General features: G+C 39.0%; 1 protein-coding gene across 2 annotated transcripts in view; it reads left to right on the top strand.

Annotated features, from left to right (window-relative positions):
- HAPLN1 (hyaluronan and proteoglycan link protein 1) overlaps positions 1–23,390 on the top strand; it is a 73,427-nt gene extending 50,037 nt beyond the window's left edge. For both annotated transcript variants that reach the window (XM_073802273.1, XM_033852986.2), the window contains 3 exons: positions 9,522–9,893; positions 17,494–17,796; positions 19,787–23,390. In XM_073802273.1, the coding sequence (XP_073658374.1) occupies positions 9,522–9,893; positions 17,494–17,796; positions 19,787–20,076 (965 nt within the window). In that variant the 3' untranslated portion in view covers positions 20,077–23,390. The remainder of the gene's footprint in view (positions 1–9,521; positions 9,894–17,493; positions 17,797–19,786) is intronic.
- Positions 23,391–24,772: the final 1,382 nt, after the last annotated feature.

The raw sequence follows: 24,772 nt of genomic DNA, 5'->3' as shown, positions 1-24,772 counted from the left end.
GTCATTTACTATATTAGTAAAACATTCAAATTTTATTTTCTTATAATGTATTCCTTAATTTCTCTATATCTGTGATATTTTTTTCCTAAGACTAAAATAATAGAAATCAAATGCTATTTCTTTACTCATAAATCTTTGATAACATGCACAAGTTTAAATTCTGAAAATTATTAGCAAGAGCAGACAACTCCGAGTTGACAAAGCTAGTATGACTGTCTCAAGTTTGGGGACCAGTTATATTGGACTTAACCAATGGCAATAATACTGATAAATTAATATTAGCATTTAAAACCACTTACTATGTGTGATACACAATAGAAACTTCATTACCTAGGTCATCTCATTTAGCTCTCACCACCACACTACATAAAGGTGGTTATCCTCACTGAGGCTGAGAGAGGGTCTGTAGCTTGCCCCAGGTCGTATGGCTGTTAAGTGGTAAAGCTGAGATTCAAACTCAGGCAGGCTGATTCCTCTGCTCCTGACCCACCAGGAACCATACAGCCTCCATCTAAGCCTTCTCTGAAAAACTTCTGAGTGAAGCAGTGGGTAAAAACGGCTCCCATTTTATTCCATTCAACTGATATAATTATGTTCCAGAAGAAATCAAATCACTATGAAAAAAAGATTTGGTCTCAAGCCTTTGAGAAACTTTTCCTCAGGCCACCATAGTGATTCTGAAGAGCAGTTCAAGGAGCAAGGTGGGGTGACAGCTACCAATACACACATTCCACCTCTACAACCAAACAAAGACTTTCTTTTTTTTTTTTTTTTTTTTTTGCGGTACACGGGCCTCTCACTGTTGTGGCCTCTCCCATTGCGGAGCACAGGCTCTGGATGCACGGGCTCAGTGGCCATGGCTCACAGGCCCAGCCACTCCACGGCATGTGGGATCTTCCCGGACCGGGGCACGAACCCGTGTCCCCTGCATCGGCAGGCGGACTCTCAACCACTGTACCACCAGGGAAGCCCCCGAAGACTTTCTGGAACCCCCAAGGAAAGGGAGGAGGAAGCAGGAAGAAGCTGGATTAGACACAGGGTGTTTTTTGAAAAGGCTTTAAGGTGGTGGTACTGAAATGAGCTCCTATTCTATTAAGAACCACTAGATTAGGAAAATCATCATCAGTTGATGAGATGCGAGTTTTCAGGAATCAGTACTTTCTAGGAACTGTCTTCTGAAAGAGCATAGGAAAGAAGAAAATGTCGATGACAGAAGCTGGTTTGCATACCTGGCACAGTTTGGAAACTCAGTAAATGTTTGCTAGTAACAGCCAACATTTACTGGGCACTCAGGGTACCAGGCACTAGGCTAAGCTCTCAGCGTATCACGTCCTTTAACCCTCACAAGAACCCTGCAAAGAAGGTGGCTTAACTCCATTTTACTGATGAGAAAACTGAGTACATAAAGGTTAGGTGACACCAGGTAAGAGGCACAGTCCACATGCTTAACCAATGAACTATAGCTGCTGCGAAAATAGATGAAACAATAATGAATGTGGAAAGACAAAAGCCACAAAGAATTTAGTAGAACAGAGCTAAACACCCTCTTCACACTTTACTTCTTCCTGGTTGAAAAAGATGAAGAAAAAGGAATTAAAAAGAGACAATATTTTTCAAGATAGTAACCCAGTTTCAGGTTTACGTCTCAGAACACAGATTTTTGAACTACGTTCAATGGACGCCCTAGAACTACTTGGAGGCTCTTGATGCCCATTTCCAGCAAAGAAGCTCACCTTTTATATGGCAAAGATCTGTCTAAAGTATCCTCTGGGGAGAAAAGTTTCTACTGTCCCTGAAAAAACCTTCAGGCTCTAAAATAGTGATAGCACTTATCCTTACTTTTTACTATGAAACTTGGATATAATAACATGGTACACATTCATGATCAACATCACCCGAAACAACACTATATGTTGGTGTTGGGCTGTCTCCCATCACAGAATCAATTTACCTCTAAGGCAAGTGTTGGGCTGCACCCCACAGGCCTACAAGCCCTGTACCTGCCCAGCTTCAAGACTGAAGAAAGAGCCCAGAGTCAACAACAGAGACATCAACAGTTTAATGGATTGGGGAGCTTACACGTCTGAAGCAAGGTCCTGGAGCGACACCCCACTGTGTGTGGCAGAGGGCAGGCAGGACCTGGCTGCAGTCTTAGCTCCCCAGGGAGAGGGGAGGTTACCATTTATAGGGGGAATTGATGTCAGGTTGGTTCATCAGTTACCAGGGAAACCAGAAGAGGAATACACCCCTCACCTCCCCTTTGATAAGCTATCATGGTGGAGCCGTTCTGATCTAAAGCTAGAATAATCATTAGCTGGGACCTGGGGCAACTGTGTAGGAAGGTGAGTCATGAGAGTAGGGAGTAGGTGAAGCAGGCACTGGTCGAGCAGGGGATGTACAGAAAGCAAGAGAACAGCCATCTTGAGTGGTCTGACCATACAGGAAGGAAGCCGGATGTGGTCAATACCAAAGGGAATGCTCCACAGCACATCACATCAGGTAATGCAGGTCACATACCATTTAAGGAAACTGGAAATACAATTCTAGGTAATCTGGTTCAGCTGTAGATTGATAGGAACAAGCAGGGCACAATGACTATACAGTGTTTAGAGGCAGAGGGTGGAGGGGTGTTGGGAGGAGTATGTTCCTGTAGCCTGTGAGGCCAAAAGACAGGGTCACAGAGGGTGAGAAACAGCAGTAATCACTTTACAGCAAAGAGCAATCTTCACTTACCTTATTTTCAGCTTTGGACTCTTCCTTTATAGTCAAAACTAGAAGACAGTCAATACCTTTGTCGGTGGTATCTTAAAGGAATTGAAAAAACGAGGTAAAATTTTCACGTTTTGAAGACCTGTTTAAATATAACATTATTATTATTAACAGAGCCATAGGTCTTCTCCAGAAATATAATCTCGCAATTATAACAATATACTGCAATTCTGGCTACAAGCTACCAGCTTCTTGTGTGTATTTCTAGAGACACTTTAGGGAAAGTTTTTTGTTTATCTTTGTCAATTAAGTTTTCTGTTCATTTTTGTCAACCATTTTTAATATTTTTATTCCATTTCTACTTAGGGCGTGCACAGGTGATACGTGCACACGGTTCAAAAATTTTTAAATATGGGAGTATACACAGTGAAGATATCCCAGGAGCTCTCGACCCAGACATCTACCTTTCCTTTCCACAGGCTACCATGGTTATTAGTTTCATGGGTTTCTAGTGATTCCTTCAGATATAGTTTATGTAAGTATACATATTTCTTTCCAAGTTACACACATGGTAAGAAGCACACGTATTCTTATATGTCTTCAGGTCAGCATTTGAACTCCAGGTAAAAGCAAAGATGGACCAGGGATAAATACAACAGGATTTCAAACCCAAGTCAAGTAGTAGAGGGCTGAGGGCAGCCATGGATCCTCCTTAAAGCTTCTTTCCTGCCCTCTTCAGGTCACCCTTCCTGAACTGCTGAGTCATAGAGGAGAGACTCAGAGTCTTTACATTGAGGAACAGCTGGGCAAGAAAGTAAAGCTCTGTCTCTGATAAATGAAAAGCCCTCTGAAAGGACAGTAAAGACTAGATGGAGAGAGAGAGGGGCAGAGGGGAGGGGCCTTGTAAACATCTCTGATGCAAAGCTGACAAGACACAGCAGAGTCAAGACCACTGACGGGAGCTTCTGGCTCCCAGTGAGCGACACTGGGAACAATGGGATTTACTCCAGTCTGAAGGAAACAAAACACAGTCGCCCCTCAGTATCCACTGGAGATTCTTACAAGACTCAACTCCAATACCAGAATCCTCAGATGCTCAAGTCCCCTGTATAAAATGTTGCAGTATTTGCACCTAGCCTACAGGCATCATCCCTTATGATACCTAAAACAATGTAAATGTTGCTATGTAAATAGCTGTAAATATGATGTAAATGCTATGTAAATACTTAGGCAAGAAGCAAATTGAAGTTTTGCTTTTCAGAGCTTTCTGGAATGTCGTTTTCAAATATTTTCCATCTCTGATTGGTTGAATCCCAAATGAGGCACACACAGATACAGAGGGCTGACTGTAATTATAAACAGTGAAAGATTAATGAGTAAGATAATTTTTTCCTAAATTATGTATCCTACTCAAATGTAATGTGTAAGATGAGAGACCAATGTCTAAATTATGTTCTTTCTAAATATTGTGTCTTTAATATGTATCTTTACCTGTTTTTATAAAGTGTTTTCATTTTAGAGCAATATGGTATAAAGCAAGGGCAGGGGTCTATGTCTACTGCCATAGCTGAGCACAGCCTCTGGGAGGCATTCGTCTATTTCAGTCACAGACACTTATCACATGCCAGGCACTATTTTGATGCTGGAGGAACAATATAAAAAGACGTGGACTAGGGAGACAGAGTGACTGTTTTCAGTAGACTGTGGTGAGCACAACGAGAAGGACACAATTCCAGCCTGGTTGCTCATCATTGGGCAGGTTGGCTACCCTAAAGGAAGTAACAGCTTCCAGAGTGTTAGTCTTACACATCTCAACCCACCAAAGTGATAACAGATGCCACAAAAATAAGGAACTATCTTTAAAACCTTGTGCAGCATTTTCAAATGACTCATCGTGGAGCTGGTACGTGAGTGTCTGCCTACTAGTTTGGAATGTCAGGGAGGAATTCGTTTTTCGTTTGGAGTGATGAAAAAGTTTGGGAAATAGATGGTGATGGTGGTTGTGATTGCAGATGGCCTCGGCCTGCAGCAGCTTGAAGCAGGATCTCAGGTCCCCGGCCAGAGACTGAAGTCAGGCCAAGGCAGTGAGGACACTGAATCCTCGCCACTAGACCACCAAGGCCAGTGGCCAGTGACAAGGCCCCTGGCCCGTCGGCTTTGTAGAAATGAACTTCCACAAAGAGGCGTAAAGTAGTGAAACAAGTAAAGTGTTTATTAGGAGGAAAAAGAATATGTGTGAATAGACACACACACACACACTTGAAGGACTCAGAGAGAGACTTGCGCCCTCGTAGTAGTTTGAATCACTTACATGGGGCATTTCTTCTGGGTTTCCTCTGGCCAATCATCTTGCTTTGCCTGGCTCTGAGTCCATCTTTGGTTTGTCTCAGAGTCCTCCCCTGTATGCGTGCGCATCTCTTAGCCAAGATGGATTCTAGCGAAGAGGCCTATGGGTAGGTTGACATCACCTACTATGGGGTGGCACTCCCTCCCTTTTTGACCCGAGGAGCCTTTCTGCACAGGTGTAGTTGGGAAGGTCTCCCTGACCTCAAGAATGAAAAATATGTGGTCTCTGTACCTCTTACCTGGGCAGGCTCAGCTTCTCCTTGCTCCCGCTGTTATCTTCATCTTGAAGTATCTCTCCAGAGGGGACAAACTCCAGCTGCTCAGCCTGTGGCCCATCTATCTCCTGCCTCAGTTGCACAACAATGTGAAAGTAATTAATGCCACTGAATCACACACTTAAAAATGGTAAAAATGGCAAATTTTATGTTATGTGTATTTTACCACAATAAAAAAATCAAATGATGGTGGTAGAATTTTTTCTTGGAAGGGGAGTATTTTTTGTCTTTGTTTAACCATCTTAAATATATTCCTCAGTTTTGTTTGTTTGGGTTCTTTTTACATTTTATTGGTCTAGGAAATCCAAAAGTCTGGAGGCTTCTTCATTATACCCCAGTGAGAAAGTAACCAACACCAAGACTGGTTATTTTGTACAATCCAAAAAGTTATTTATTTTTAAAAGACAAACTTTGACCCATAACACCTTTTTTTTTTTACTTTCTGTCACCTCTATTTCTTTGGCAATGAATTGCCCCCCCAAATGTTTAAACTTTTAATAGAACTAAGAACAATAGGTAATAGTCCAATACCATATTTCTAAATTGTTTTTGTCCTATTGTTTAAAAGATTTCATCTAAATTACAGAGTGATACAAAGATCAGCTTTTCGGTCATGCCATTGCTTTCATCATTTGGTGAAACTGAATGATGTCCTCTGGATTTCACAGCAGACTGTAAAATAATAATGAAGCCCTGCTGTTTCCCCTGGAGACAACTGTGGTCTTTGAAGGCCATCAAATCTTTCATCACTGTCACTGACACTCACTAATAAAAATATGAAATTCCTGTAACTTACAGACTGAACTTTTAAAAAATTCAGTCCCCCTAAAATGAGCACATGTATGCTGCTTGGTTTTCTCTAGTTAATATTTAAAAAAAAAAAAAAAAAAAGGATAACCAATACTCATTCTGATGATCAAGGTTTATTTTTATCTTTTGATTTGCTTTACAAGTGCCCTGTTGATTGAACAGTTTTGACTTAAACATTAATTTCAAACCAATCCACATTTTTAACCCAATGATCAGATTACTCTAGACAAGACTGTGCAAAGTTTGCCATCAGCATTATAGGCTCCCTTTGTTCCAGCCCTCTACCCTCTCCCTCTTAGTGTGTTTCCTGGCTGATCCCTATCATGACAACCTGCCATAGGGAGCCAGATACGAACCTTAAGCTCAATGTTCTCATGATGTAGACCTGTCACTCAAACAGCTAAGCCCTGCTAGAGCCTGCAACAGAGCCCAGGGCTCCTAACTCACTGGCCAGTGCTCTTTCCTACATCTTACCTGCTCTGCAACAGGCCACTCCTGCCAGCAATGCTCAATGCTGTATAATCTGCAGTATTGAGCTTCTAGAAGCAAACAAGCTAATAAAACACATTGTTCTAAAGGCCATGTTGGGGATTTAGGTTAATGAATGTTAATGGCCCTCAGTCACTCAAAGTTACACATTACCCAACTTTCTTAGGGTTCTTTGAATTTCAGCCAGGGCCTCGTGGCATCTACTACCTCAACACCCCAGTTGCCCCAAAAATAAGAATGGTGGAAATTTATACATTCTAGCAGACTTGTTAGAAAAATTATTTTGTGGGAAGCCAATGGGTTTTTGGTGTCTGCTTAGGTCTCAACATTATACCACATAAGTCATCATCTACGCAGAATGCTAGAGTATAAGTAAATAGTACCTAAAAAAAATCATAAGCTTATACTTCTAAAATACTACAAGATGATTTACAGTTAACCTCAGAAAAAAATTAGAAATTTCAGTCTCTTGTACAAGACTTTTGATCTGTGCTTTAACTCTTTAATTTATAAAACACTCAGGCCTTGTGTTCACTCTGGAATACCTTATGATTATGCTAAACCACACAATAGTTTCCAGGTTTCCTATATAACACAGGTGGCATTGTATGTATTATTTTACTCCACGTGGTTAAAAACTTTATAAGTAAGTGGAACCATGGAAGGTTAATATATGTCAAAATTATGCTCAATATTAGGCAGTATCATATAGGAGAAATACAGGGGGAAAACTATGCAGTAGGAACAGTTTGGGTCAGCCATTATTTCAAGTGCTTTATGTGCCTATTAGGTCAACTATGCATAGTAGACATTACTTTCCCTAGTTCACATGTAAGGAAATTGGGGCTTAGGGCTTGCACACCTTGCTCAAGGATTCAGAGCTAGCAAATTGAAGAGGTGAGGTTAGAACAAGGTCTCTGACACATCAAAGCCCATGTTCCTAACTACTGGAACTCCCCTTTAGCCCAGCGCATTTGGGCATTAGTTTTGACTTTAAAGTAAAAAGCTTGAGAGAATCATGAAACTGCAACTTTCTGAAGGCCTCATGTCTTGTCTAAACTCAAGTCCCAGCATGGGAAGGCCCAGCTTCAGGCGTCCTCCCAAGGTAGTGGGTAGATCCATGCTCCCTAGGGCCTCAGGCATTGCTGAGCAGACTTATTAAACAGCACCTTTTCCTCCTCCCAGAAAGAAGATACTACAAATATTTAGGTAGAACATGGATGCAGTCCCTGGGGATATTGCAGGGGGAGTATTCTACATAGGGTAGAGTTGGATACCTTTACCTTTTATGTCTTATGATTCTATGGGCCTAAATAAGAAGATAAAGAAGAGAATCTAAAGGAAATGCTTAATGAGCTGGATTTGTGATTCATTTTACTTAAGCCATTATCCTCTCAGTTTATGATCTATTCAAAGTAGGGGCACTGATGGCTTTAAAAGTGGTTCAACTGTTCAGTTTCGGAGGACTGGGGCTGACATAAATGTTCATTTTTTAAATATGAATTTTGATTGCTCTATGATAAAAATAGAACCACTGTCTATTCTTGGACGCTTTATTTTAAAATCTGAATCCTACGTGCACCATTAAATAACTAAGTTTTGAGGTTTGTCTGGGGATGACTTGCTACTCCTCCTGACGACCTGTGTACTATCGTTAACGATTCGTGACCAAGGTTTATTCAGAACCTCCAGCCTAAAGCAGGAAGGGCTGCTTGAAAGACAGCTTTGGCAGCCTTTGAGAGCTGTGTGTGGATGAGGTATGTGTGTCCAGGAATTCTTATATCGCTTTCTCATTTTCAAAGCTTGCACATCCTCAAGAGACCTTGTCAAGGTCAAAAGCGCAACGAGTGAACCAGGGGAAACCCCAGAGAAAGCCAAGATCTGAAAATAACAGCTGGCTCTCCAGAGGCCTGCGGCCGTGCTGACTTGGCAGGCTAGGAATATCATGGTGCTCCCAGGAAGGCAGTAAAGTCCTTGGAGGAGGGAGGAGGGAAGCGAAAGGGCGAGGCGTGGCAAGGCAGAAGCAAAGCGAGAGGATTCTGTAAACCAAGATACAGCAGAAAGCAGGGGTAGCGGGGGGTGGGGGGTGGGGGGTGTAGAAGGAGATTTAAGGGAATAAAGAAACATAATTATCTGGTTAATTAGAAAATAAATATAACTTTGGATGCACTTTTAACACCCAAGGTTTGAGGAATATATTTCAAAATCTGGAGTTTTTTAAAAAGCACTCACTAAAAATACCTTTCTGATGTCTGGCCTTTGTGTGAAAATAATACATACATGTTGCTTGAAATGCTCCAGAACGGCATATCGCAGGTGTATATTTGAATTGAAGCCAGAGATGGGAGGACATTCTAATTCTTTGGCCAGAACAGCACAATGAAAGTTAATCATGTTGCTGTATACTTTTCCTAGAAATACAATACAGACTTACCGTATTAGAAAGCTCAGCTGGGGAGAGATCAATTTACCTAGCTTGTACGTTTTGGGTTTATATTGATGAAATAGTTATGGTTCCCTGTCACTTCTCTTGGTCTTGTTTCTACGTTTTTGATATTTAACTGTAGAAGAAAAATAAATAGAATTTACGATGACATCTTCAAGCTTCAGATGACTATAGAGTATTAGAGCCAATATTTCTCATTGATTATAATGTACATCCTTCCTTTTTTCAGTAGCTTAAAAGACATGACTACCTTGTAGATGCCCTCTAGTTACTAAAGGTACCTTTCTATGTGGTTCAAAGGAGATCACTGCTCAACAATGCAGAGAAGCTTATCGCCAATGCTACTCTTTGTCAGATACCCTGTGTAGGTAGTATATTTCATATTATAAAAAAGTCTAAAAGCATATTAATAGTTCTTTCCTTTTTTTCTCTCTTTTCAATTATAGCAGAAAATGGCCCCCGTCTACTTGTGGAAGCAGAACAAGCCAAGGTGTTCTCACGCAGAGGTGGCAATATTACACTGCCATGTAAATTTTACCGAGACCCTACAGCACTTGGCTCAGGAACCCACAAAATCCGAATTAAGTGGACCAAGCTAACTTCAGATTACCTCAAGGAAGTGGATGTTTTTGTTTCCATGGGATACCACAAGAAAACCTATGGAGGCTACCAGGGTAGAGTGTTTCTGAAAGGAGGCAGTGATAATGATGCTTCTCTGGTGATCACAGACCTGACCCTGGAGGATTATGGGAGATACAAGTGCGAGGTGATTGAAGGATTAGAAGATGATACTGCTGTGGTAGCATTAGATTTACAAGGTAAGTATCTATAAATCATGTAAAACTTAGGAATGATAATTAATCATTGCTTTCTTTTTTCATGACAAGTAATGTCTAATGGTTACCATGGTGCTGATGTGAGAAATCAAAAGTCCATGTAAAGAATGTTTTTCTGTTCTTTTGTAATCTGCAATCTGTCTATGATTCCAGCTTTCATATTTGAAATGTACACACAATGGTTATATGCAAATTTGAAGCTATTTGCAAGTAGGAGAAACATGCAGTGGAACTGAATTAACAACATTCAGAAACTGCCTTATGCCATTCAAAATTTAAAACTCATTACATAGTTATGAAGAAATTCGGAGTGGAGGCTTTTTTATTATGCTTCTAAAATTATCTCAGTTTCAAAATAATGGCAAGTTTTGTGAAGGACATCTGCTAACTAAAATACATTTAGTTGTATTTTGTAAAATAACTGTGAAAACTTAATTTAACAAAAAAGTAGACTCTAGATTTATTTAAATATTCTTGTAAAGAAGTAATTTTTTTTAATGGTCCAGAGTCTCTTAGACACTGAATACCAAATGGTCAAGGCATTTTGTGGGGGGAGTTTTATTTCTTAAATATGTTAAGGCATTCAGTAGGTTCAGAGATCAAAATGTATACAAAGCTGAACAATAAAATGTATCCATGCCATCCTGTTTCCCCTCTGCCCAAAGCCCTTTAGGCCTCTCCTTAGTTTCTCATGTATCTCAAGACACCCTTTATTCATGAATTTCAGTGTCTCTTTACATGGAAGGATGAATTTTGGCTGCATTAATAGAAGACTTTCCTTCCTTATATAAACTATAGGTGTGTGTTTGCTAGAAGCTCCTTCCACATTCTAGGCCAGATTTGTGGCTTTTGGAAAAGTATGTTTGGCACACTAGCACTTCATTGAAGATGTGACCTTCTGAATCCCACAGAGTGCCACCACATGCATGCAGATGTATTAGCTTTATGTATCTGATACATTGCTTGATGTTGTAAAGTTCATTTTTGTGACCTTCTCTTGTCTCTCTTAGTTGTAGTTCTTGGCTCCTGATTGCATGCCACCTTATACTTTGAGTTTTTATTGATTCACTTTCATATCCATGAACATTGGCATTATTCGGGATGAAAGAAGTAATTGGCTTAGAGAAGACAGTCAATCATCAAATATTAATTGAGGGTCACTTTCTTTTATCAAAGGGGCATCAGGCACTGGACGCTAGTAGTATCAAGATGCTTATGTTAGTCCCCAGCTTTGTCAGTATATGTTTTGTAACCAGAGCAAGTTCCTCATCCTTATTGTACCTTGGCTTCCAATCTATGAATAATAGGTTGAACTGTATTATCTGTTAAGTTACTTTTTCTTAAACTTAAGTAATTCACATGCCATATTTATTATCTCCCTACACTTACTTAAAAATATATTTTAGATAAATAGAAACCAGTATAACTTGCCAGAAATAGAAGGAAACCATAAAAATAAGTACAGTGAACATAAGATATTTCTAATGATAAATGGATACATGCTTGCTGGTGGCTTTGAGCATGAAGCCAGCTCTCCCCTTTCTTGAAAAGCAGATTTAACACGTGTTAGAAGAGAATACACTCTACGGTCAAACTGAGACTTCCTTTAAGACACAATTAGAGGTGTTGAAGGGGAATTGTAAGAAGAGTAATTTTTCCTGCATAGGCCCTGCACTGTCCCACATCTCCATGTTTTCCATGCTTTCGTAACACTTCTCTACCATATAGCGCATACGTATATATGAGCCAAGTAAATGTGTCCGAGAAACCAATTTAAATGATAAATATTTTTACAAGTGCTGTTTTCGTACCATGAGAAACAAAAAAATTCCAAATCATGGTTCCTTTCATTCAACAATCTTACAGTCCATTAAAGATTCTAAGATACTTTCAAAAGTAAGTACTTTAAAATAAGGTAGAATTTGGTAAAGTAAGTAGGTAAAACAAATTGCTCTAATCATATGCGTATTCATTTTGCTCACTTTCAGTAATGTCCCTTGACAGCTCAAACTTAGGGAAAGCTCCTTTTCTAAGATAACATGGCTAGGAGTAAGAGCTAGGGCTAGAATTTGATACCAAGGGCACTGAATGAAGTCCATGCTTTTATCTACTATGCTCTGGGAGTTTGCAGGAAGGTGAAAGTTTCTGTTGGGGCGGGAAAAAAATGCAGGTTTCAGAGAGACAGTGGTGTTTGACAGTCTCAGTCTTCTGAAGTTTTCTCAAGATTCTCAAAGGCCCCAAAGTTATTTGGGAGATGACTTAGGGACTGTCCTTTGGTCATACTTCATTAATTGGTGTGCCCATTCTCACTGCACAGAATGTTTTTCCATCTTTCTTGTGTACTATAAAAAGGGCAGAAGCAGTCATTACCCAGAGGCTCTGCCTTGAAATAACTGACATTTCCATATTTAACATTATATACATGAATTCATTTCTGAACTGGAGAAAATATATTCCTTCAAGAATAAGATCAGGGGGTTCCCTGGTGGCGCGGTGGTTGAGAGTCCACCTGCTGATGCAGGGGACACAGGTTAGTGCCCCGGTCCGGGAGGATCCCACATGCCGCGGAGCAGCTGGGCCCGTGAGCCATGGCCGCTGAGCCTGTGTGTCTGGAGCCTGTGCTACGCAACGGGAGAGGCCATAACAGTGAGAGGCCTGCGTACGGAAAAAAAAGAATAAGATCAAAGGGACTTCCCTGGTGGCGCAGTGGTTAAGAATCCGCCTGCCAATGCAGGGGACACAGATTCGAGCCATGGTCCGGGAAGATCCCACATGCCGCGGAGCAACTAAGCCCGTGCGCCACTACTACTGAGCCTGCGCTCAAGAGCCCACGAGCCACAACTACTGAGCCCATACACTGCAACTACTGAAGCCTGTGTGCTCAGAGCCTCTGCTCCGCAAAAAGAGAAGCCACTGCAATGAGAAGCCCGCGCACCTCAACGAAGAGTAGCCCCTGCTCGCCACAACTAGAGAAAGCCCGCACGCAACTAAAAAGACCCAACTCAGCCAAAAATAAAAAAATAAATAAATGTATTTTTTAAAAAAGAAAAGATCAACTCTACCCTGAGCCCTCCCCTTCCACCCCCAGCTATGATGTTCTCAGAGCACTGTCTACAGATTTCCATTGTAATTCTAATCACAGTTTGTTTTGTAAAATTTGCAAATTGTCCGTCTTCACCTGCTAAATAGGATCTACTTGAGGCAGTCAAGTGCCAAAACAAAGTAAGTGCTCAGTAAATAGCTTATAGGTGAGTTAATGTTTGATACAATGGGTTTATACTTTCAAATACAAAAAAGCCTGCATGCAATGGAAGGTGGTGGAAAGGAAGAGACATTTGATTTGGACCATGAAAGGTGCACCTGGTTCTTTCAAGGGGTACTGAGCATGACAAAGTGGGAAAGAGGGCATCACAGGTGTGAGGGAGAAACTCTTCAAAGGCCAAAATGTGAATAACAGATGCCACAGACAGCATCCGCCTTGACTGGTTTAAGGCTCAGCATGGCAACAGGGTGGGATAAAAATTTTTAACTTTTTATTATAGCCAATTTCGAACACTCGGAAAAGTAGAAAGACTAGTGTAATGAATCTCTATATATCACCAGCTTCAAAAAATGTCATGATATAGCCAATCTTATTTTATCTTGCTTTATTTACTCCCACCCCCAATGAATAATTTTCAAGAAAATCTCAAGACATTATTTTATCTATATATACTTCAACATGAGATAAGAACTCATTTTAAAATAAAATTACAACATTTTAATTATAGAATAAGATCTGAGGAACCTTGATTGCTACCTGAGGATGGTAGGGACTTGACAATTTCCACCTAGTCTGGGGTAGATGCTCAAGGTGCAGCAATCATATACATAAGAGTTTGAAGGCTATGATAAACCACATGTAGCACAAGAGATACCTTGTGGTTATCATCTACTAGCTCTTATTCCAGGTCCTGACCTTTTTCCATTACCAATTACATCCTTATAGCGGACCATCTACCAATCAGCAAGTTTCACTCAAGCTCCTTGTCAATCTTCTAACATGCATAAATAAGACCAGAGACGTGTATCATTTTGAATGTCATAATTAAGCTGCCTTTCCAACTGTAATTGTACAATGCCTTTAATCATACTGGCCCTTTAATACCAGATTAAATGCTATGTGCTTCAAAGAATTTTCCCAATTAGAAAAATATCGTTCTTCTTCAAGATGCCCAAATTGTATGGTTTGTATTTATAAGATTTTATTCTGTCTTGGATTCAAATTTATATATCCATAGTATATGTATCAAATCATAGACTCTTTGCAGAAATAGGCCACACTCCAAACTCAAGGGACCCTAGAGTACTGAGTGCAATGCCTTGCTCTTAGTTGTGTTTTAAGATTTGTTTTTCAAATCACACTGATTAAAAAAAAAGTAAACCCTTTGAAACACTGACCTACTATGAATTGGAATTAGCTGTGGAAACACAATTTTTTTTCATATAGCATCTTGGATAGGGTAAAGCCCTCTGATGACTACCAAATTACCTACACTGCTAGAAACAACACCCAGCAAGAGACAAGCCTTGTATGAATATAACAAGGAGAGTGTCACTAGACATTCATGAGCAGCCCAATACAGAATTCATTTGCACAATCAATAAACATATAGATAATATGAAAAACATATTTGTGCTTCCAATCTTCCACTGTATTGGTCTTCCATTGATGAAAATGGGGCCAAATACACAAAAATGTAGTCTGAGAACTTTTAGAAACAGAAAGCTAATTTCAGATATGTACATAGCACTGAAAGGTACTCTGAGAGGCACTGAAGAAGGTAAAATTGTTCTGCACGGTCTCTACCTTTTTATTACTAAAAATATTTACTTTGTGGAGTTACTGAAATTTCCTTAAGCTTTTATATGTACCATGGCATGAAAACCTTTCATATATCCAACAAATTGATATTTGCCAACCACTAGGATGAACGGGTCTGTGCAATTGTAAGTCTTAAAGAATGTGTTTTTAAAACATTTCAGTTGACTAAACTACCCACATCATTTGATATTATTCTTTTCCATGTGAGGTATCTTCCTTATTAATCCCCTTTTTAGAGATGCATACCAGCCCTTCATGGAAAAGAGCTTCTGATTATATTTTGACATATAAGTATAAAATAATCATATTTGGAAAATAATCATATACCCTTCTTTCTCACCCATGAAAGTTTAACTTTTCTTATTTTTGTAATGTCGGATGAAAGCAATCACCATTTGCTCCATAATTCAGCTGTAGGAATTGCACTTTTTTCCACAGAGCCAAGAAGGTTTCTGTAATTATAGTCTTAGATGTTGACATCTTAACTAGCTGAAAGTAAAAGGAGCAAATAAATAAAATACTAAGAAACATGCAGTTCCAGAAATGCCCACACTTGCACGAAACATTTGATTGTTGAAATGTATGCACCAAATGTGTACAATACAGTGAAACTTTTAAAATGTTGGTGGCGACACAGAAATTGAGCTTGATTTACTTGGAATGTGTTCTTTCCAGCATCATCAACCATTAATTAAAATCTGCTAAGTAAATCTTTTGAGTTACTGTAAGTTGATCATTTATTCTTACAATTGAAAAATAGTAAAATTTTAATATAGGGTTTCACTTTGACTTTGAGTAATGATTGCATGAAATTATGTTAAATGTGAAAGGAACTCAGAAATATATTACACTGGATTTGGAACTGAATCAAACATAACTCAGTGGTTAATCAAGGACAAATTACTAAAGAAAAAATTTTCACAAGGCCTATGGGAGTCCACCAAACACAGTCTGGTGAATTTAAACTGAGAGGTTGTCTAGGTCTTTAAAATTATTATAAATTAAAAGAGTCTACATTCTCCACTGTTACCATCTTGAGCTATTTGAGAAATGGAATTCAGCCTAAATGGTTGAATTTTGGTTTAAATACTTTGAGATTTTCTCTCACTTAAGGTCTAGCTGCCAAGGAAACCTCTACTGGATAAATTAAGTATTTTCCTTTTCACTGGCATTCCTGGGGTTACTGAGAAAGAGGATGGAAGGCATGAGGGGACGGAGATCACCAGAGCAGCTCCTTCCCAGGGCTGACTGAGTCTTAGCTGGCTGCCTGGTCACAGCCCTTCTTAGAAGGAGTCATCTTCAGGCCTTCCCCACCTCCATTCCGCCCATTGCTGCAGGGGGCAAAGGCAACGAAGGGAGTCTTTTCCTCCTTACTTTTGGCTCCGATTCAGCTTACAGATCCTTCAGCCAAGAACCTGAGAAGGCAGGATGAGATCAGGAAGCCTTCCTGGATCTCTGCCTCTAGTGGATGGTGCCAGCTGGACTGCCCTACAGGGACAAACATGTCCAGCAGAGACTTTCAGTGGATGTGACTTGATTTAGGCTACTGAAATTTCTTCTTGTAGAGTCTTCCAGGACAATTTCTAAAAGAATACATTTCCTGTGTACTGGTTACACTGTTCGTGGACTGTGCATCCACCTTGTATAGGGTCCGCAGTCTCATACAATAGCACATTTGGTATAATCCACCAAATTACTGCGTCAGCAGACAGTTTTTTACATTCCACACACTCAAATATGAATTCTTTTTAATTATATTTAAAAATTCAAGGCAAAGCCTTGAATAATCACTTGAAATTAATTGTCTTTTAGCAACCATGGGGGAGACATTTTGATAGTGGTCCTTCATAGAGTCCAACAAATGATATAACTTTGCTTTCTTATGATGCAATCCTTACCCTTTAAAGAAACTGTGCAGAAAGTTGTGAAACAGCTCAGACATCTCCCATGATTATCTGACGGAAAGAAATGCTTTTGGAAAGCTGTCGCATCTTCCCAAAGTCAAGTGCCAAGTCACAGTGTTTACATATACTGAGGGTTTTTGTCCTCTAAAATATTTAATTCTTTGGCAATAACTTTGACAGATGTCTATTTTGTACCTACTTTGTACGGGACAAGCTTCTGGAAGCTTTTTTTTTTTCCTATTTGCAATAAAAATGTTTTTAAAAGCTTAGTTTCAGTTTGCAACACATGAATACAGAAACTGAAAAATAGTAATGGAAACATTTTAAAAACGAGAGCTCTTATTTTAGTCACATTGTTCAAGGACAGAATTAAATAAGATTAAGAACTACACTAAAAGTTGAAACAGATAAGAGAGCCACGATGTTTTTTACGAAAGTGCCTCACTGTAAAAAGTTACCTTATTAATATGAAATAAGACCGCTTAATTATGTTGTTGTCAGATATGCAATAGGTAAGTTCTCAGGGAGCGCTATTTGGAAACTATAATCTGCAGACGAATCGTTTCGGAAAGGAGAATTGTGAGGACTGAGCTGAACTCTTAGCAAAAGAGGTAAATCACTGAAGTTACCAGACCAAAGAGCTAACTGTGAGATGCTCAGAGCTGAGAGGTTGTTTGAAGGGAAATGGGACTATGAGAAAACACTGCATGTTGAACAAAAACTGCTTCTTCATCTGATGGAGATTCTATTATGTTTTTCCCCACTCAAGTGGGATTTGTGCCACTAACGATTCCTTGCCTTCTCCTTTGGACAGGTGTGGTATTTCCTTATTTTCCACGACTGGGGCGCTACAATCTCAATTTTCACGAGGCACAGCAGGCTTGTCTGGACCAGGATGCTGTGATCGCCTCCTTTGACCAGCTGTACGATGCCTGGAGGGGTGGGCTGGACTGGTGCAATGCTGGCTGGCTCAGTGATGGGTCTGTACAGTATCCCATCACAAAACCCAGAGAACCCTGCGGAGGCCAGAACACAGTGCCCGGAGTCAGGAACTATGGGTTTTGGGACAAAGATAAAAGCAGATATGATGTCTTCTGTTTTACATCCAACTTCAATGGTAAGATATTAACCATACTGCCTTGTTTCCTATCCCAGAGACCAATACATACTATGATGTGACATTAAACTTTTAATCTTATCTACTTAAAAAAAAAAGAAAAAAAGCTTTGAAGTGTTGCTCCAGATACAAGAAATTCTTTAATGTCATAATTTTTTAAAATCCAAAGACATCAAGCAAAAGTACATATTTCCATGATTCTTTGGTTTTATTGCATCCAACTGTTATTATGAAATAGTTTAACTGTCATGTTGTATGGAGTCTTTTTCTTACTGCCAAAGATGATGCTGCCACTGTGTGCCTTCCATCGGATAGAGACCTCTCCACTGAAGTAAGGACGGCATCCGTGTCACGGTCTTCTTCTCTAAATTACAATGTCAATTTATTCATAGATGATCAGCAAAGCTTAGGATAAAGAGAGAGCATTATCTCTCTGATAAAGAGAGGGCTCAGGATAAAGAGACCTTTGCAAGAAAATTAAGTAGAAATAACATTGGAGGTGAAAGCAGAAGTGAGAGATCCAGATTGTATCAGTGTTGATGACTGGCTCATTGAATGTGACACAGCTCCCAACCCTATCTTGCTCCTTCCAGAACCAGTGACGTAACATGTAGGGCCCAGTGCACAATGAAAACGTGGGCTTCTTGTTAAACAATTATTAAGAATTTTAAGATGACACAGTAAAGCATTAAATCACGCGTGCGGCCCTGGCCCCATTATTTTATATTTCAGGTGCCTGGTGACATGCTTTGGCGAAAACAGCAAGGGATCAGGGATCAACAAACTTTCTGTAAAGGGTCAGACAGTAAATATTTTTGGCTTTGTGGGCCATATGGTCTCTGTTGCAACCACTCCATGTAGCTTTGTATGTTATAACACAAAAGCTGCCATGAACAATATTAAACAGATGGGTGTGACTGTGTTCTAATAAAACCTCACTGGACCCGTGCGCTGTAGTTTGCCGGCCTCAGCTACAGATGATAGAACTAACCCTCTTATTAATGTTCCCGTGACGGCTGCCCTTTCTCCAAATCATATCCTCTTAGTCTAGAAAGAACAGGCAAGCATTAATTTAGACTTCAATCATCTGTATTTAAAGAGAGGCAGGAGGGTATCACATTACAATGTGTAATCAGGTTAGACAGTCTGATTCTATTCTGCCGGAAACTAAAAGTCTGAGAAAATCTTGCACTGATGGGTATCACTTTAGTCAGTTGATGTCATATTTTATACATTTCATGCATATTTGATACAAATTGAAGGAATCTCAGTAATTAACACAATTGAATTAGTGGTTGAGACTAACTTGCTCTTTCTTATAAAATCAAGAAATGGTTAGGTGTCAGAGCTCCCACAGAGGGAAATTGAAAAAAATAACTAACTTCATCCTCTTTGCTAGTGAGTGAACAGACTGAGTTCACATTCTGAGTCCATATTATTTATGGCAAGTGACTTCCTGTATGTTTTGCATTTTCATACTGTAGTCTTTGAATAAGAATAATGTCTTATTGATACCTGTAATGAAAAGGACTTGAGGGCTTTTGATTATTTTTAAATGGACTTTTCTGTCAGGAATGTTTTTTGATCCTTTCACATTCAAATTTTGCCTCTCTAGAAACTTGTGCTGGGCTTCAGTCTTGCTACAGCTAGAATTTAAATAGCTCTTGCTTTTAACATGGAATTCTGTCTTCTCTAGTGCCACAGAAGGGCCCTTTTTGCCACTAATTAGCTAAAAGAGACCTGTCATTTCCCTTTTCTTTTTTACAGCTCTAAAAGGGCATGTCTGACATTAAGGGGCAAGGAAAAAACTAATTTAATGGAGAGCAACCTAGGGGCACTACATTTAACTGACAAGCCTGTGTTTCAGAACCTTTACAGACGCTGCTCTATATCCCCCTTCATTGAGAAACACTTCTATTTAGGGCTCCTTCCACCTCTGTGGGGCTGAGCCACAGACAGGCCCACTGACCCTCTCTCCTTTTCTCCACAGGCCGATTTTACTACCTGATCCACCCCACCAAGCTGACCTACGACGAAGCGGTGCAGGCCTGTCTCAATGATGGTGCTCAGATTGCTAAAGTGGGCCAGATATTCGCTGCCTGGAAACTTCTGGGATATGACCGTTGCGATGCAGGCTGGATGGCGGACGGCAGTGTCCGCTACCCCATCTCTAGGCCAAGAAGGCGCTGCAGTCCTATTGAGGCTGCAGTGCGCTTCGTGGGTTTCCCAGATAAAAAGCATAAGCTGTATGGTGTCTACTGCTTCAGAGCATACAACTGAGCGTGCCCCCAGAGCACGTCAGTTTTAAAGTCATTAAGAACATGTGAAAGGTTTTTTTTTTTTCAGTATGAACTCATGCAAGTTACCAAAACTGTGATAACCCTTTTTTACTTACTGTAAAGTCATTTTCATAAAGACCAATTCATTAATTTGTTTTTGTAAAGCTATCATTCAATATATATTATAAATTAATATAATTTTAAGGGAAGCACTACATAAGGAGGCTTTAGAGCCAAACTGTTTAGGCTACAACATCTCAACGAAGTATCCTTTCATGATCGGGGCATGCAATAGCTTAAGGATTGCTAGGATTAAATTAAGGAAAGTAAAGCTACTCAGAGTAGCAGCTGCCACAAGCACAAATTTTACACATTTGTACAATTTTGAAATGCACTACAATAAACAGATTAGAGCAACAGATGTGAAATACAGGCTTCTTTACATAAACTGAGATTCTGAGAGGCTGCACAAAACTCAGTTTCACAAGGGAACAATCTACACTTTTCTAAAATATTTCAAAGCTCCAATAGACAGAATTATTTTACTCTTTAAAATCCTGCCTTTTTGACCAAAAAAAAAAAAATTCATATGGACTCCAATGTATAATAACAAGCACAGTTAAAACCCCTTAATAATCCCATTTATATGAAGTATGAAACTAAAATAAGCAAGTAATATTTAACCAATGAGACTCCTACCTTCTTCTAGTTAAAATTACACATGCCTGAGAAGAATTGTTTTATCTTTTGAGTAGCTTTACTGAGTTATATTTAAATTCTAAGGGCCGTTTGCTAAGCAGCATTTAGCATCTACTCAGGGCAGTTATATAGATAAACTGCTGGACAGAAAAATTGTAAAATGTAGCAGCTTGATTTTTATGTTAGCCTACGAAATGTTATTGTCCTATAAAAATAACTTTAAAATATTTAATATTTCTTTATTTACATGACATGACAAAAATTTAAATCATAAAAGGAAGGAATTACTATACTTGTCTAACCAAGAAATAAGAACCCGACTTTAAAAATTCTTATTATTCCTATTTGTATATACACTAGAAAGCCCAAATGGTGCCTGTGTTTGGGGAAAAAAGTCAACAAAGTAGTTTTAAACCTTTCTCCATATAGAAAATGTGGTCAGTGATGTCACTTTTCTTGCTGATCATCATTAGGCTTAAATGAAATGCTGAAGCTGTCATCAAAGAGTTTACACTAAAATCTTCAGGGCTTTAAACGAAAGGGTAAGAACAGCTTCAGGAAAACAATTTTCCCTGTTAGCAGCTCCAATCTTAACTAAAGCTCGGTTTTCCTATATTTTTATGACTGTTGAGACCCCACAGGGACCAATATTTGTATTCAAATTACATTTCATGGTTTCCCATTGTTTCACAATGAGTTCTAATAAATGGGATTTAGTATAATAATCCAAGTATGACATAGCTCGTATGCTTTCATGAATGTTTTTATGTAGATTTTCCTCCCATGAACATGAGTAAATAAATCTGTTTCCTGAATTGACTGTGGTTGCATTCAAAGCTCTGTAATAATTCTAATAAATTTACTCTATAAATGTAGAATTATGTGTGTGGAAGGTATAGAACAATTGGAATTCCATGAAATCATAACTATATGCATACATTATCTAGGCAGAATATTATAAATAAAAGTAGATAATTTCTTCCACCAAAAGCATATCTGGAAATTTTCAGATGCTTTCATATTAAAAGATGAGAATGTATGCATGCACATTTTTACATTAGGTTGGATATGCAAATTGTACAAAAAATATAAATCCAAAGAGATTGTGAGGTTTAACTCAAACACTGCTAATTCAAATAGAACTCAAACTTCTAAATTAAAAATACCTGAATGGTCTAGGATAAGATGAATATGTTATTCAAAGAGGGACTATCTCCAAAATAGTGACTCTAGTACCTCAAATATGGGGGTTAGCTCATTGGAGGAAACCCATACTTGAGTGATTATTACCCACGTTACAAAATCTTATTGGAATTGCAAGTGGACACAAATTTCTATTGAAGCAGATATATAATTTTCAGTTATTGCTGCAGAACTCTACCTTTATAATATTAAGCATAGTAGCATTTCTTAACTTTTGAGTACTTACTAGTACAGGAATTGGTGCTGATCAAAATCTCTGGAGTGACTGTTAGTTGATTAAAATCTATACTGACTGCACACCATTTTTCCATGCTTGTAAAAATATATATATATATGTCTTAAAAGAATGAATACTGCTGGGCAGAATTTTTATCTTCTTCTGACTTCCCGCAAAGGATCAGAGTTCCCATACCTTTTTGGACTCCTCCTTGAATAAGAGTTTCTCTTTAATGTTCTTATTTTGCCATTTTCCACCAAATGTCTATTTTCCTACTTCATTCCTCAAGGTATATCACTGAGAATGTCCGAAAAAGAAAGGTTATCCTAACACAATTCCTAACAGAAAGTCAGTACAACACTGGTTAATTCAGAAAATTGCTCCTCAGACTTGGGTACCAAGAGTATCAGAGGGATGAGATGGGAGTCTGGGTTAGGAAAGCTTTTGATCATTTTGTCCATAATTAACACTTGGCCCATTTAAGGAACAAAGTATATCTGCACATTTCACTGACTCACCTACATTGGAAAACCTAAACAAAAAGAAATGATTCATATAAAAGACAGTATAAGAATAAAAACAAGTTAGTCATGTTAACACTGGAAGCCATCTTTTAATGACTGCTGCCATATTTTATCACAGTAATTTCTAGTCAAATACAGTATTTGTAAATTTAAACTTTCTCTCATAGAAAGGGGGCCGGTACCTGTTAAAGTTTTATTTTATGCAATAATATAGTCACTTATTATTTTGGCAATTAGAAGTAGTCTCAAAGGAGATTCCAATTTGGTTGCGGGCAGCCATACTGGGTTTCTTGATTTCAATGCTCCAAAGAATATGGTGGTCTCAAGGAGTAGCTGACTACTAAAGAGGGAAGGATGAAAAGGGAATTACCCATCCATTCTCAGCATAGAATGCATCAAGAATGATCGATGGATAACTGACACAGTTGTGTTGAGAAGTTAACTGTATCATAGCTCACTACTGCCAGCACAGCAATGATGTACAACGAGAGAAATGAAAAATACAAAAGTCATTACGCCACCTGATTAAAAGGAAGTCAGTATTTCAAGGCATTTAATACCTGCCGAGTACAAATCTGAGAAGAACCAATCTGTATTACAAAAAAAAAAAATGTTTTCATTTTCTGTAAGATAAAATGAACTGGTAAACAAACATTAAAAGTCAATTTTGTGTTACTGCAGTATCTCTTGATTCTTCTGAGTTATAGAATCTTAGCTACTTTTCTTTGTGTCAAACTCTGTAAATACATTATTTCAAGAAAAGACATTCAACCCATCCTTGTTCTGATACATTTGAGTTCAAATTGTAAACACACTGAATTCCCATTTCCTATATTTTGTAAAGTTAACAACAACAACAGAAAGGAGTACACCTGTGTTGTTGTTAAATCAGCAATAGTACTATCCCCAAATCTACTGGCTTTTTACATGAGTCAAAGTACAATTTATTTTGTTCACCAGGTCAGCAATCCCAGGAATCTGTGGTGTCATTGATTAGATTTACATACTTGAGATACTGTATGACTTTAATTAGTAGTACTGAATTAAAAAAGAAAGGTTTTAATTTTCTTACTAAAGTCTTTCTCTCTAGCACTTTACACTCCAATAACAAGGAACATATTTTTCAGTATTTCCATTCCTTCCTGAATTTTCAACGTGGAAAACAGTTTCTGGATATTCCTGGTATTTAAAAATGGTTTCTTGGGTGCAGGAGTCTCTTGCTGATGCAATGACTTCAATGCAAGCACACCTAAAACAATTTGGGTCACTGACATTCAAACAGAAAAATGTACTTTAAAATATCGCCCATACTTATTTGGAATACACTGAACAACCTTGGAGAAGAAAGTCCAAGGATAACATGAAATTAAATCATCTTCTTTTAGTGTTTAAGTTCTCACACAGATGAAAGATATCACCTTCACTTTTCCAGAAAATCTCTTGTATTATTAAGGCTAGGTCATATACAAACCTGCTTGGTATTAATATTGAAGGGTCCTATGGGTTTTCATAGTGCTTAAATAAAAACAAGTTCACTGTTCAGATGTGATGGCCTTGGTTCCCTACCAAGTGACAAGGCTTAATACTAAGACTATTCTTGAGTAGAAGCGACCCTGTCCAGGATGGTCAGATATGCAAGGATAGTTTAAAAAAAAAAAACTCGGGCTTCCCGGGTTGCGCAGTGGTTGGGGGTCCGCCTGCCGATGCGGGGGGCACGGGTTTGTGCCCTGGTCCAGGAAGATCCCACATGCCGCGGAGCGGCTGGGCCCATGAGCCGTGGCCGCTGGGCCTGCGCGTCCGGAGCCTGTGCTCCACAACAGGAGAGGCCACAACAGTGAGAGGCCCGCGTACCGCAAAAAAACCCCAAAAAAACACAAAAAAACTCAAGCGTTACATTAAAGCATTATTGGGTAGTATGATTTCTTGGGCCCTTCATTTAGGATTATTTAGGGGCAGAGCTTAAGATGGCCCTGAAGTCTTTGCCTCTCTATAGGTGATATATTTAGGAAACTGACAGCAGGCTACTCGCTCCAATCTTAAGGAGGAAATTCACT

The sequence above is a fragment of the Tursiops truncatus genome, chromosome 3 (genome assembly GCF_011762595.2).
Source record: "Tursiops truncatus isolate mTurTru1 chromosome 3, mTurTru1.mat.Y, whole genome shotgun sequence".
Classification (NCBI taxonomy): Eukaryota; Metazoa; Chordata; class Mammalia; order Artiodactyla; family Delphinidae; genus Tursiops; species Tursiops truncatus.
This window is presented reverse-complemented; position numbering and strand designations above follow the sequence as displayed.